Here is a 15,258-nt window from a genome sequence, read left to right as displayed (position 1 = left end):
CCATCTGTCTATCTATCTATCTTTATATACACAAATGAATTCTCATATCGGTTCCCTGTAGGAAGTATTACCTAACAAAAATAACCGCTCAGTGTATTTTCAGGAAACTTTTTAGATGCTTTATAGTTTAGAAATTTAGATACTGTAAAACTTAAAGATTTTCAAAACCCTACCCTCCTGTACTCACAAAAAACACCAAGTGAAGCGGTGACTTCACAGGGCAGATGTGAGAAAATGGAAAATGAAGTAGACATGGTTACTGCCAACATGAGGCAACATCACACACCTTCTACCCCAATATTAGACTTCTGAGACACTGAACTGTATTCTCACGTTCTGTCAGGCAGAAAATGCTGTTACCAGTGGGATCCGCTGCCCAGCTGGGATTGCCCATTTCCTCTATGTCTGGCCTACCCATAGGTCCTCCCTTGCTAGATCTTCTTTTTGTAATATTTTAAAATGGAGGAAAAAAGGCTACATCAGCGTTTCTGGACCTCACGTAATTTCATAAAATGCATGAGAAAGCATTTTGTAACCTGCAAAAAAACCCCAAAACTACAGAGATGCTGCTATATTGTTGCTGTTGCTGTTGTTACTATTACTGTTCATCACTAAACCTGCAGGAAGGCAGCAAGCTGAAGCAGATGATCCCTTCAGGTCCTTTCACCTGATTTTTCTATGTTAATCTTTCGAATGAACCTTGGAGATAATTTCACTTTATCTGTTTGTTTTAATTGTTAATATTTTTATAACAAGTGTAAAAATCATCATTAAACATTGAAATACAATGTGAATATGGCAACCACTAAAAATCATTTATTTAGCAGCATTTACAGGATGCTGAGGGTAAACAAATGAAGAGGACACTAAGAAGAAATGACAAATCAAAAGAAATGACAAATCAAATCAAATGACATGGGCCACAAGAGGAAACACTAATGAGTGAAGCCGACTATACTCAAAATATACAACTAGAACAACAAACCTGACAGAGATGCATTCCGCTTGCATATTAAGTAAGAAATAATTTTCAGTTGTTTCCCCAAAAATGTACCACAATATATAGTTCTTTCTGTGTTTCATGGGGATATTCTTTTAACAGACGCTTGGGTATAAGAAAATACCTCCCTACAATAAGAATAAAAAGGCCACTGTGATAATAAATGGCAACTAACACTCAGGCTGTACTGGGGACAACAGAGAGTGGTGCGGTCTGAGATAAATTTGAATGCACACACCAGGTCGAGTGGCAGCAGTTGTTCCTTAGTTCCACAGATACACAGACAGACAGAAATCCAGATCCAAATCCGTAAACACAAAACACTGCCCATACGAAGAACAATGCATACAGAAGGGCATATTGTTAAAGAAGGGTCTCATCCATTTTATCTACCCCAAATCTAAGATTTTGGCTCACCAGCATACACTCACTGCCTCTTCACAATAGAGACTTCTGAGTGTTTGCAATAATAATCCAAATGAGTTAGTACTTAGTGTATCGAATGTGAGCTGAGTTTCCTGGTGGCCTAGAATGTACCTAATTGAGTGTGTGCACGTGAGACCAAGAGTTTAGCATTTTCTGGTAAGGGTGTTACTGGAGAGAAAAGGAAATCTTACACTTCCCAGAAGTTGGTTAAGTTTGCAATTTCCATTCTTAAAAGAAGATGGCCTGATCATCTGTGTTTTCTCTTACTTCCTGAAAAAAATTTGGTACTAGCAATTAGTAACATATAGATTATATTCTTATAATTAATTAAAGCCTAGAGGATTACAAGTAGAGGTAGCCATCCTCCAAAATAAGTACACAAATAAATAATAAGCTTTAAGGATACCAGCTTTCTCAGCTGTTGCACAAAACTTTAAATATCTGCATACATTTTCTGAAGAACAGGGACAGTAGGGATTTTTATATCATCTGTGAGAAAGGTCTGCATAAGTTTGGATATACCTATAGACCTTGGGAATTAAGTATAACATAGCAAGGGTATATCCAGGAAGAGATTACAGAATAGGAAGGAGAAATCCAAGGCCAAACACAGTATTAAAGAGGGACCAAGGAAAAAAAAGACCATGAACAAAAATAACCAAATCACAACTGTATGAGAACCAGGATAGTATGTGAGGGGCCTCCAGAGCAGAGTTTTAATAATGACTGAGCGTTCAACAAGGTCAAGTGAAGTGCAAATTTTGTTTGAAAGTGGATTCAACAGAGGTCATGGAACTTAGGGACTGAGATGCTGTGAATCTCCCCCAGGATCGCCATTTCTGCAGAGTGGAGCCGAAAGAACTGGAGTGATCAACGAGTAAGCAGGAAAGTAAGTGCAGGCAGTAAGGTTAGACTATACTTTTTAAAAGTTTGCAGGTGACTGGAAGGAGAGATGTACGTCAGGGTCTAATGCAGAGAGGCAGGCTGATTTAGGATGGGGAAGAGTTGAGCAGGGTAGCCAATGGAGAGAGGGTGGAGATTTGAGAGTTAGAGAAGAAAACATCAGAAGAATTATTTGATCATCTAATTTATTTATTCATTCATGGATGCATGCATTAACTCATGCACTTTCTTTATTCAGTCAAGTATTTGTTGAGTGCTTGGTATTCCTAAAATCACTGTGTTAGACATTAATGGAAGGAATATATAAACTATTATCTGAGATGCGTGGAGATCCTGGAATATTGTGTATTTACAAGAAATTTAGTAATTTTTAGAATACATATAGGGAGAAAGACTGTAATGAATGATGTCTATTCCATTAAATTAATGACATAACATCAAAATGTAAACATTTAAGATATTTGTCAGGCAAGTTTTACAGCAGATGGTTAAATCCTATACTGCCAGGAACTCTTGGAAGGGAAGTTTTTATCACCAGCCAAGGTATGGACCTGCTGCAAATGGCATATGTGTCTGGTCCCAAGTCATTTTTGAGATGCCCCTAGAAAACTTCTTCATTATCCCCAAGTCTAACTGAGGAACAGGCTGGAAAGCAAGATATGAAATTACAATTGGTAATTAGTAAGATAAAATAAGAGAATGCTATCCATTCTTCACTAATAAAGTCTGGTGTCTAAAAATTCAGATGGTTATTTCAATATTGAAAAGAGACTCTAAAGAAGGTATCTTGGAAAATGCCATTTATTGGTCCTAAAGAAAAGCAGAAAAGGGAGTTCCAGAATTGGAAGTGTGTACATATATATATATATAGTTGCTTTATATATATATATATATATATATATATATATATATATATATATATATATGTACTTCATATATATATGAAGTAAAACATGTGAGAAGAGAAGCAATAGTCTCCAGAAAGAAGTTAGGTGTATATGAACTAGAGCAGAATTTTTTTTGCAGTATTTGAAATTAACGCTTTTCTTGTTGCTAACCTAATGATTATTCTATATTAAATGCAGGTTTTCCTTCTGGAATAGTGAGTGCACTGGGGCTCTACTTCTAAAGTTCTAGAAAAAATATTTTTTTTTCTGTAGTTACAATAACATAAAAATTCATTGGACTGGCAGAAGGAAGGAAATTTTCTGAAAATACTAAGAAATATGTCGGGAAATGCCTATCCTCATCCTTCAAATACAAGACCAAATGTTACCACCCTGTGATACCTTTCCTAACTCTTCCCAAACAGAGTGAAAAGGTGAGTTTTGTTACAAACTATCCAATTGTGAATGAGGAGTTTCTCTTAGAGAAAATCCTTTCCAAAGAGAACATTCTTAAGCGGTAAGAGAAATAACTGAGGCAGCAGTAATGTGGGGGGTGTGTGTGTGTGTGTATGTGTGTGTGTGTGTGTGTGTGTGTGTGTGTGTGTGTGTGTGTTGAGGGGGAGGTATCATAGAGAAATCCTTAAATAGCTAATGAAGGAAGAGAATGTCCATCACTGTAGCAGGTAAACATCCCTGATCAATCTGAAATAAATAAAACTCCTAGATGCCTCCAATCCCAGATAAAGGACGATCTGTACTCACTGCTCCATCAGGAATCCCCATTTGCAATACAAATACTGTAAATTGAAGACAAAACTCCTGTTCCCTAGAGAATTCTGGAGTTAGATCCCAACTTTGCACTCCCAGTATTTCCTACAAGGTCTTTAGGCTCTACTTGTGATTTTCCTACGAAGCTACTTTTCATCTCCCCAGAAGAGACTGATTAGGCCATAATTTCTTTCTCTCTGGGCAGACAAACAACTGGGTTAGAAATGTGAGTTCTAGCTGTGTAACTACTAATGATGTTCAGATTCCCATGTCGAAAATGAGATAATATCTGTCCCACTGCCTACCGCACAGTGTTGTTGTAAGACTAATAAAAGATCATACTAAAATCTGCATAGGAGATTTAGAAAGGAATGTGAATACAATTACACGACATCCTTGGTTTATTCAAAGGATACACTGGTGAAGGAAAGCCGTACTGATCCTCTCCCAAACAGCAGCACAGTAAGTGACCAAATCACTCCCGCAAAACTATAAGGATGTGAACAAGCATCATTAAGGACCAAGTGTTCAATATCTGGAGGCTGAGAAATCGGCAGGCACCAGAGTACAAGCCACTTAGACAAGGCCATCCAGCTCCCTGGCACCCCACCACTGGCTGCAGGGCACAGGCCAGCGGGACACAGCAGGAGGCAGACAAGCTGCACTTCCAACAGCAACAACCCTGTCTGGTCAGGGAAAAATGTATGCCCACAAATCAGGAAGAGTCAGAGACCTATGGCTTTAACAACGGTGAGCACTGTGGTACTGAGGAAGGCACTGCAGTTAACCTTTTCTCTCATGCCCTGCACGGTGTTGCCTGGAAATTACTGACTCATATTTCTGCACTTTGAAGCTCTGGTTGCAATTACAGAAGCACCTTCTAAAATTCATGAACATTTTGTATTCATAGCAATTCAGGTATCATAACTTTCCCACAAAATTAACTGCCTGGCGTAAGTTTCAAAATCAAAAGAATTTTCTACCATGCAGGCATGCAGTTTTCTCTTCTACTAGAAAGATAAATCCTTTGAAAGCAAGTAATCTACAAGAACTGCAAGACTGATGTTTATTACATCCTAGGGTCTACAGTAGTTTAGGAATCACTTAAATGTCTACCTTCTAGTTTAGGGATCCCCAGAGGAGCAAAACAGAGATTTCTAGAAAGCCTTAACAAAAGGAGTTAAAAGAGCTGAAGCGGATCAAGAGGTTTTATCAAAATTACCACATATCATTATTTCTGGTTTGGGGATGAGTCATCTTAACATGATAAAACGAATCATTATGCTTAGTACCTTGCAAAACTTAGAAGTATGATTATAGCTTCAGATTTTAAAGAAACTGCCAGAGAAAGATAATTTCAAATGTTATTTACACTATTTGTAACAGATTTTACAGTGAAACAAGAAGCTATAACTGTATTTACAAAAAACAAACAAATTTGGGATTAAAACAGTGAGATGTAATATTTTTGCTGACTTACTTTAATGTAGCTTGAACCCCATACATTTCAAATATTCTACGCAGCTTTTTCCCTCTATTCTTTCTAATCACTACAGGTATAATTAGTGAACATAAGTAGCATTAGGGAATATTTTTCTTTCAGAGAATATTCCACTTAATTATTACAGAAGTAATAAAGAAAAGCATGGGCATGAATAATGGAGAAGAATGGACATCTATCTCTGGCTGGCGGTCTCTCCCCACGGTAGCTTTTAATGCCAGCTCCGTTTTAAGCCTCTTAGGGACCGAGTCATTCTTATTATTGATGGCCTCACCTCATATCCATGCAAAGATAGTATAATATAGCAATACACCATATAAACTAGAACTTTTTCTGAAAAAGAAAAGGTTATATTTTTGCTTTTGAAATCATACGGCAAGAAGCCACACCTATAGCTTACCATTGGTTATTATTTCTTAGCAATCACTGTACATACTCAGGAATCATGGGAAGTAAGAAAATACAACCTAAAAATTGTTTGCAAATAAAATGAAAAATTTATGAAGACTAAATTGACAATGAAGTTGTTATGATGTTAAAGTTTATAGATTTTCAATTAAATATATATTCATTTTGATTATAAATTTTTCAAGTTTCTTAAACATTTCAGCTATTTCAGAATTTCAGATATTTTGTGAACCCTGGACACCATATATAATCTTTCATCAAACACCTTTAAAAGTCCACCAAGTGGTTCTGGGGACTCAGGTAGCTGGTCCCTGGAAAGGACCCTGCTTTTCAGATCACAGACCTTTAGAATATAGTCTACATGGAAAAATTTATTCTCTTCTCAAATTACACACTGCTTTTTTAAACCACGGTAATTTTTATTAAGGCAAGAAGGTGTGCTTTTTTTCCTTCCCTTAATTCAATTAAACATATATCTATTATGTGCTCTTAAGAAGCATTCATCAGCCATTTTCCATTCTGGATGAATGATGTGTGTCCCTTCAAAGCATACAGAATAGCTATAGATGGATACAAGCAAGTCTTCTTGATTAAATACAAAAACATCCTATGCATACTGCAAGCAGCTATTGGGATGCATGAAATATTTTCAGGTCAATGAGTTAGACTGGAATGGCTACTGGAGATGAGGTTTTCAAAAGGAAATCCTTGCTCTCACAGATAAAAGTGAGTTCCTGAAATAAGGTTTCAAGACTGTTCTATTACAAAAAGAGAGATCTTGGTGGTAACTTTTTTTCCTCATTATTTCTACCTTACTTTTTGAATATAATTATATATATATAATTATTTTCAAATACCTAGTTTCACTATTAACTTAAGGGATGAATCAAAGTCCACTGCATGTCATAATATATTGTATCATCAAATAATTTATAATGAAATCTCAGAGTCCGAGATCTGCACAATAACATTCCCTGTTTAGGAATAGAGAGGGAAGAAAATCTTTCTGAATTGGCGACAACCTAAAGCACAGAATGTTTTAAGGCAACAAATAGTTCTGTTATTTTAAAGTACTTGAAGTAACACTAATGGCTATGAGAAAAAAATTATAGTTTATGTGCTTTATTATTTCTGAATGGATGTGGGGTGAGGCCACTGATAATTAGAGTGACAGGATGCATGACGGGTTTAAAACTCTACTAGCATCAAATGCCACCTTTGGGATCTTGCAAACATTGCTTTATGAAATAGATGACTCATTTAGAGTTAGGGGTTATATAAAATGCAAGCTGCTAGAGTGCTTTTAAAAGCTCTCACAAACCATGTGCTTCCCTAAGCTAGTTAAGCATCCATCCACAATCTTGTTCAGATTAATCATTTAGCAAGCTTTCCTCTTGTCCCCAACAATTTTCCCCCTCACAGGTAAGATTTCAATCAGCTCTATGTTAATATGGATTCTGATTCAGAAAAATATGAGTAGAAATGGTATATTCAGTATTAATTTTTCCATTTGCCAGCAACGTCTTAAAATTTAAATTAAAAAAGTAATAAAGTGTTCACATGTTTACTGATAACAATAAAAATCTGAGAAGAAATATACACAAAGTGCATCTCCTCTACTAGCCTTTTATAAGGTTAAAGTATCTCTACTTGAAAAAATACATTCTTTTTAAAATAACTATTTTTCATTTAATTTTCAAAGAACTTAAAATGTTTTATTAACCTGAAAAAAATCTTACACCAATCTGAGAATGCCAAGTAATAAGAATTCTTTTAAATAAATAGGAAAATAAAACTTTTTTAAAACCACATGCAATGTTCTTTATTCATAACAGCTCATTCTGGCAAATTCTACTACTTAAGGCATATCAGTAGAGATGCCAATATCATGCTAATCAGAAGCAATAAAGCTACCTGTATCAATTATTAAAATGTCACATAACTGTGTGTCTCCAGCTTAATCAACTTCCAATTCAGCTTCTGCTAGCTTAACAATTTTAAAGTACTGATTTAATGAAAGTACGTTTGAATATTTTTACTACAAATTTTAGCACTTTGTCTATCAAATGAACAATGATAAAAACTGCTGGCAAGCAATTGTGGTACTTGATGAGTCAGGGATTATATATTGTACTATTATCTAACCCAGTAATTACACTTTTAGAAATTTATTCAGTACTATTGTCATTATCAGAAAAGAAGAAAAGACAACACAAAAAGGATGTTCAATACTGCATTATTTATAATCATAAATATTCAAAAAAGACTAAGAGGCCTAGAAAGGGAATAAACATTTTTAAAAGGCAGAGTAAAATTTAAAATGCTTGCGAGACAGGGTTAAGGAAAAACAAGAATACATGAGAATAAACCAAGTTGTTCCAACAACCTAAAATGCATTTCAAAAAGTGGAAAGTCATATATATTACAAAATTAACACTGTATTACTGAAGGGTCAGAGTACAGAAACTTTATTTACTTCTTTATATTTTTGGTACTTAAGTTACTTTTATCATCTATGCATTACTCGTATAATCAGAAATATTTTTTAAAAGATGCAAGATTTATCTTTTTACAAGTCCTATCTAAATTGGTTCCACTTTATGGGGCTTCCATGTTAAAATTACAACAGCTGGCACTGAGTATTCTCAAACAATTTACAAGCTTTTTCTGGAACCTCTTCACTTAGTAATATCATTGCAACCACTCTATTTTTTTCTTAATTTTACATACCAACTCTTGCTCTTTTAAATAGTAGCACTGAAAATTTTGCTTACTTTACCACAATGTTTCCTAAACACCGAGCCTTCAGTTTTTGCATGTTGTCATCCAAAATCATAACTGCAAAGTAAAATATAAAAAATAAATAAATAAATAAGTAAATAATTGAATAAAAAAAACACATAAACTTAAGGCTTAAATGTTTCCGAATTTTCTATACTCAGCTTCCCAAAACTCTAGCTTTAAAAAGGCATCCTTTAATTCCTGTAAGACCACAAACATACATAAATAAGCAAAAATGAAAATTTAAAGTGTACATGTTTTTAATTTTTAATTAGATAATGAATTTTTGCTCAGAATCACCCTTAAATAAAGACATAGTATTTCAAATACACTGGTAATTTTAAAATCTATGTTTACATCCATTCAAACATACCCCTCCATTCTGTCAAAAATATTAAAAATATGTTCAGCTTTTCAAAAATTAAAGGATATAAAGTGCTAAAACATAGACAAAACATATTTCAAGCAATAAAAATAAAGAATTTAAAAGCCTGGCAAACTCCTCTTTCTGATTTAAGGCTTAATATCCACTTATGAGCTTTAAGGTCAATTTAACCTTCCCAAATATTATCCCAATGTGTTCTATGCTACACTGTTAAAATCCTGAGGGATTTCAAGAGACCAAAGCTTGTATCCACATGCAGTCATCTTTAGTACAAACTAGAGTAAGGATATATCACCATGTTTTAAGCTTTAATAGATCCTTTATGTGGCTTCATCCATCCAGGTTATTCTACTAAAAAATGCTATAAGAAAAGAAGAACATTATCCCCAGAAAAAGTTAGTTGCTCCTGTGTGTTCCCAGAGCACTTTGTTTCAAAATTCTATTCTGACAGTTATTAACGGTGTAGGTATCTGTCCCTCACTAGATGTGAGCTCATTAAGGGTGAAGCCATGATAATTCATCTTTGTCTCCCCAAATCCCAGTACGGTGGCCAATTTACTATGTGCCCTGGAACACATTCTTGCTCTAGTACCCCTCCCATTTCCCTATCTTAAAAGTGGAAAAAATTCCCTTCTCATAGTGTTGTACAATAATTACTTGAAAAAAAATATAGTGATAACCTTGAGTAAGATACTCAATGAATGTGAAATTAAGTATTACATTACTTTGAATGTTTTTCACACAAAAATGATTTTCTTTCCTTTCCCAAAAGGATATGGCTTTTTAAAAGTATAATATTAAATGTTACATTATACTTTTGAATCTCTGAATAACCATAAAAATCATGCGTCATAAAGTCATTACTCCCTTGGTTATAAATACTTTAGTTCTAGCGTTTAAGCTGTGCTGTCTGTAAGCCAATGGCTTTCAGACAATGAGAAACATCTGTACTGAAATTCCATGAGGCATCAAAGCTTTAACTCCTTCTTACAGCTGGATATGAAAATGGTACTGAAACACTGAAAGGGAACGTAGTTAACATCTCCCACAGTCATCAGCCCCTAAAAATGGTTCAACACAAAAGCAATTTTTCTAATAAAAGGAGCAGGGATGACAGAACTGCTCAAAGGGAAGATTTCATAAAGCTGCGTTCACCCTTCCATTCCTGGAGAAGTCACTGACTTCACAGAGTATCTATTTTTGCCCTTAAAAAAAATCGTACGTGTCTTTTTATAAATATATCTGCTAGATTAAACCAAATGATCCTTAACCGGTCATTGTTCTAGAAGGAAAATGTAATATTTTTACATCAGAGAAGCAAAAACACATCTCTACATTTTGTAATATACATGCAAATACAAACTGTATGCAGGAATTGTATTCTGTTCCTAGATGCTGGGTTTAAGCTAAATTGTGCGACCTTATGCAAATAACGTAACTTCTGTACCTCATTTTCCTTGTCTGTAAAATGAATGTGTAAGACTAAATCAAGTCAGCCCCTCTGGCTTCTCTGAAATATCAATGACACTACTAGCTAAGACAGTTCAGTCCTTCTACCAGCAGGTGCTCTGTTAGTGCTTCACTGTGTTCCATCAGCAACCTTATGAAGCATATAGCATTATTATTCCCATTCAGAAATAAAGAAGTTGAATGTTTGACTTGTGTAACAATGTATAACTTAAACGAGTCACCTTGTATAAGACATACAACTAGGAGGTGAAATCCAGGGGATTATTGAACTATTATAATCACTACCAATAATTTTAAAACAAATATGGAAAAGATAGTGTTTCTCATTGTCACATACTGCCAGCAAGGATGAGATTATTTTTCTTTTTAGAATCCTTACTCTTTATATTCATTTTTTTTAGCCAACAAGGTTCAAAAGCTTTATCATCACTTCTAAATTAAAAGATAGCATATATAATGGGAAAAACTGCAGCTTTTATAACAGAAACAAACAAAGAAAATAAAACATAATGGTTTGCATTGTCTTCAGGACCTAATGAGCTGTGTTACCTTAGGAAAGTTATTTAGTCTCTCTGGGCACCAGCTAACTCATCTCTAAAATGGGAATAATATCGGTAAATTAAATATACCTCAGCATTAGTTGAAAAAATGTATGCAAAGTACTTGGCACCTAGCATGTATTCCATAAGTGTTAATCTCGCATACATATGCTTAACTTGCCGTATATTATGACAATCATTTAGAACATGTCCTTAGAAGTCTACAATCTTACTTTCGATCAAATTGGCTAATAACAAAAGTTATCACAAAAAGTTAGACATTTTTAATACAAGGCATTCACTCAAATACTTATTAAGCACCTAGTATGTTTCAAGCAATATGATTCACACTAAATACAGAAAAATACCAAATTTATTAACATTACATATTTCAAGTAATCAGGGTAATTTCTCACCATTGTATCCTGGAACACTTTTTCCTGCTTGCCCTGGAGGAGGTGTTTTAGAATTACCTAATCCAATGCATGACGCTGTAATTGGGGAACCAGTCTCTGGAGAAATAAATATTATTTATCATTTAATATTTCAACTTGAGATCATGACGTTTCTTCAGTGCCTGCACTGCCCCCTCCCTCCACAGAATTTCACTGCATGAGGAATAGATAAATAGTGCAAATGTACTATTTAAAAATGAAACAAATCCAGTAATTAATACAATATTGACATTTTTAAAATTTAAGGACACAAATTTAAAATAATATATATAGTAGTGGTTCTTTTAAAGAAAAGAAAGGCCTCTCTAGTGTTTTCAGCTGTGGATCAGAAGGCATGAAGAATGGAGAATTATGTGACTGTGCAGTTTCACAAAGTATGTTAAAAACTGAAAAATCTCTAGAAAAGATGCTCTTTTAACTCACCTAAAGCTATTTTATCAGGGTAAATAACAGCAATGGGCAAAATATTTCCTTTATTTATAGTTTAGTCTCTGGAACAGGTAACATGAAGATTTTTAAAAATATATGAACAGGATCATATTCTAATTTTTTAAGATCTACATTTGCCTAGAGACCTTGCATCTAAAACTGAATTTACCAATGCTTTATCAAATTTCGCTTAAATCTGTTGCTCCTGGACTTCTGAAGGCCCAAAACCTAGGAAGGAAGCTATTTATCTTATGCTGATCATTTCCTCAAGACCAGAGATTTACTCACAATTAGCCTTCATTGATTAACAAAAATGTTACATTTGTCTTCTTTGTCTCAAGTTGTAACTCAGAATAACAGCAGCTATTACATAATAATCATAAGTTCTGAAACTGATATTTGTTTATAAAAGAATGCATTCGTTATTATTGGCAAATACAAGTTTGGAGTTACCAGAATATTTTGAATATGAGATTTATCTCTATGGAGGGTAAGATAAGAGGGTATTGATTGTAAAAAGTTTCAGAACTACTGGCTTAATATTATACACTTAAATGTACACCTACATACACCCAAGGGATTAACTGCCAAACCATTCAGATCCAAAGTAATCCAAAATATTAAAAACTTCTATCTTCCTAAGGACTCAGAATGTATTTCTTCCACTCTGGTCTCCACCATGATTTATCATATATTTGTATCACTTTAGAATGACGGGAAGAATTTATTACTGTTCTTTGCCTTCCAGAGTAGTTCAGTTTATTATTCACGTTTTGATGGCGTCTCAGCTGGTATCAATAACAGAAGATGAACTCTCGAACTTTAAAACCCAGCTCCTGAGTGACAGTCCAGTGCCTAAGGTGCTAAGCCAGATGGTCACCGCTGAGGAGAAGCAGCGAGTCACCGGAGAAGACATTGCTGATGTTGGACAAAGAATTCTCAAATATTTTCATATCATGACAAAAAATCGGGAGGTATTTTATGACATGGCATTCTATCAGCTGTGAGCATTCTCCCTACAGCACCATCAAAGCATGGGAGGAAATCCACAGGTTTGGAAATTTAGCAGCATTTTTCCCTTTGCCTTTTGGAAAACGTCTGAGTACTTATCTCAGCGACCCTGCAAGAGCAGTGAGACAAGAGCAGTGGTGATGACAGGTAGCAACCCTGCAGAGTGAGGTGCTGAAAGGAAGGTACTCCGACGTAACAAGGTGACAAGAAGAACAGAAGCTACTAAGACACATGAGGAAAGGAGATATCCCCTTCAAGAGGCTGCCCCTCCCCCTCCCACCCTGGTGAGAAGCAGCTTCTGAAGTCAATCTGCTATTTTTAAAGCATATCTTGTCAAGCTTAGGTGATCAGTAGGGGCACTCCGATCATCTGAAGTTCAAACTCTTGACACTTCTCAACCCCGTAAGGCCTCTCAGCCGCTTGTCACCAGATAGCTCTAGAACGTACAAATGTACCTTCCAGTGGCTCTAATACCTAGCAATGGTTCTAGTATCTGCTGCTTAAAAGAAAAACAAAAACCCCGCAACAACGAAACTCTAACTGCACCCTGCTTCATCTCATTTCAGTGGGGATTCTTACAAAAGACATGGGCACTCTGTTCTTCTGATAACTGGGAGGAAGGGAGTGTGGGAAAAGGAAGGGAGAATAAAACCTACTCTTAAATAAAGACACAAGAAACTGAAGCGCTGCCAATATCTACTGCCTAAGTTGACATTATACATCCTTCCTGAGATTCTTAAGCATCTCTTCATAGTGATTACATATTCATAACCTTTAACCTTCAGCTGTTTTGTTGTAGTTTATTATTGTAAAGCAACTATGAAAAGCATATTTTTCTATATGATTATTTTGACTGAATTTTAAGGGCAATGAAAAGTATTATCCATTCAGTTACTTCAAGAAGATAATATAAGTTTATACTTTGAACATTAATAATTTGAGCATCTTGTTGTCTTTATTTTGTGCAGGGGCCATGCTCATCTTCTCTATATCGTTCCAATTTTAGTATATGTGCTGCCAAAGTGAGCACTTATTGACTTTATTTTGATATTCATTTACAGCATTAAAAATGAACTGTTGGTAGTGACATGCCAAGGATACAGTCAGACAAAATGACAGTTCCTAGGAATCTAAGTATAAAAAGGAGCCACAGTTAGGACAAAAGTGGGATGAGAAAGACCATAATGGTTGTTACAGAGACTTTGGTTTTCTCTCTTTATACTCCTGAACGTCCCAAGACCCAAGAACTGATCAATCTGCACCGCAGGCACACAGATGCATGCTCACACATTCATGCACACAGACTGTATAACCACCCTGGCTTCCCAGCAGGTCCACGTGCAGAACAGGCTTCCAGTTAGGGAAAGCCCCAGGCATGCTGCAGTCCTTAATCAAGCTCCAAAGGACTCCCAAAGCCCCATTTCAAAGACGTTCTAAAAACATCTGCTTCACACTGCCCAGGCTATAATTAACTGGCTAGCAGTTATCTAAGCAGACAGGAAATCCAGATGTCACATTTTGACTGGGAAATAGCTACACTGAACAAACCAGAACATTCTCTTTTAAGAAAAGAATTGGACACTTCATTTGGAGAAATCTTTCCAAAGAGGTCCAACCTTAGAAAGACAATGCTCAGCAATTCACCAGCATAATTTCCTCAGATAAGAGACAACCAGGAAGAAGATGGCAGGAAATTGAAGGCTGTGAAGAATACGTTACCTTGGTATGTTTTATATTCACAATTCATTAGAAGCTAATACAGACATTTCACTATTATTTTAGTGTTTTTACTGCCGCACTCCACCTTATTGCATTAGTGAGCTGTTACCTAAATGAATTTTCCTTAAAACTTCTAAAGGAAGAAAAGGAGAGAGAACTAATAAACATAATTTTTTCAAACATGAATTATGCCATGTACCATGTGCTAAGTGCTTTTTGTTTATATTATTGCATTTAATCCAACTATAAGCTGATAGGGAGAAAAGGAAATATTATTTTAACAGATGAAAAGTACTAAGGCCTAACATAGAAAATTTAAACCAGCTGTGCTGGTTCGCATAGTTCTTTCAGAGCAGGAGAAGAATGGCATAGATAAGTGTGCCACTCATGAGGTTCCCATGTAGAATACAGAGGAGAGAAGAAAACAGAGCTCACTCAGACTGCATCCCAGCAGAGGAAGAAAAACCTTTGTGACACGGAGTGAGTGCAGTCTCTCATACTTGCAAATGGAAGTAATGGTGGTAGTACCACTTATTAGCAAACATTTATTGAGCAGCTATTATGTGCTAGGTGCTG

General features: G+C 35.4%; 1 protein-coding gene and 1 non-coding gene across 2 annotated transcripts in view; both read right to left on the bottom strand.

Moving 5' to 3' along the window:
- Positions 1–15,258, bottom strand: part of ACSS3 (acyl-CoA synthetase short chain family member 3) — a 149,365-nt gene that overhangs the window by 18,775 nt on the left and 115,332 nt on the right. The window contains exons 10-11 of the mRNA XM_068560206.1: positions 11,485–11,580; positions 8,668–8,731 (exon numbers count right to left, since the gene is read on the bottom strand). Of these exons, the coding sequence (XP_068416307.1) occupies positions 8,668–8,731; positions 11,485–11,580 (160 nt within the window). The remainder of the gene's footprint in view (positions 1–8,667; positions 8,732–11,484; positions 11,581–15,258) is intronic.
- Positions 13,892–13,993, bottom strand: LOC137775963 (U6 spliceosomal RNA). Its single transcript, XR_011076092.1, has one exon. It is a non-coding gene; the product is annotated as a U6 spliceosomal RNA (small nuclear RNA).

The sequence above is a fragment of the Eschrichtius robustus genome, chromosome 13 (genome assembly GCF_028021215.1).
Source record: "Eschrichtius robustus isolate mEscRob2 chromosome 13, mEscRob2.pri, whole genome shotgun sequence".
Classification (NCBI taxonomy): domain Eukaryota; kingdom Metazoa; phylum Chordata; class Mammalia; order Artiodactyla; family Eschrichtiidae; genus Eschrichtius; species Eschrichtius robustus.
This window is presented reverse-complemented; position numbering and strand designations above follow the sequence as displayed.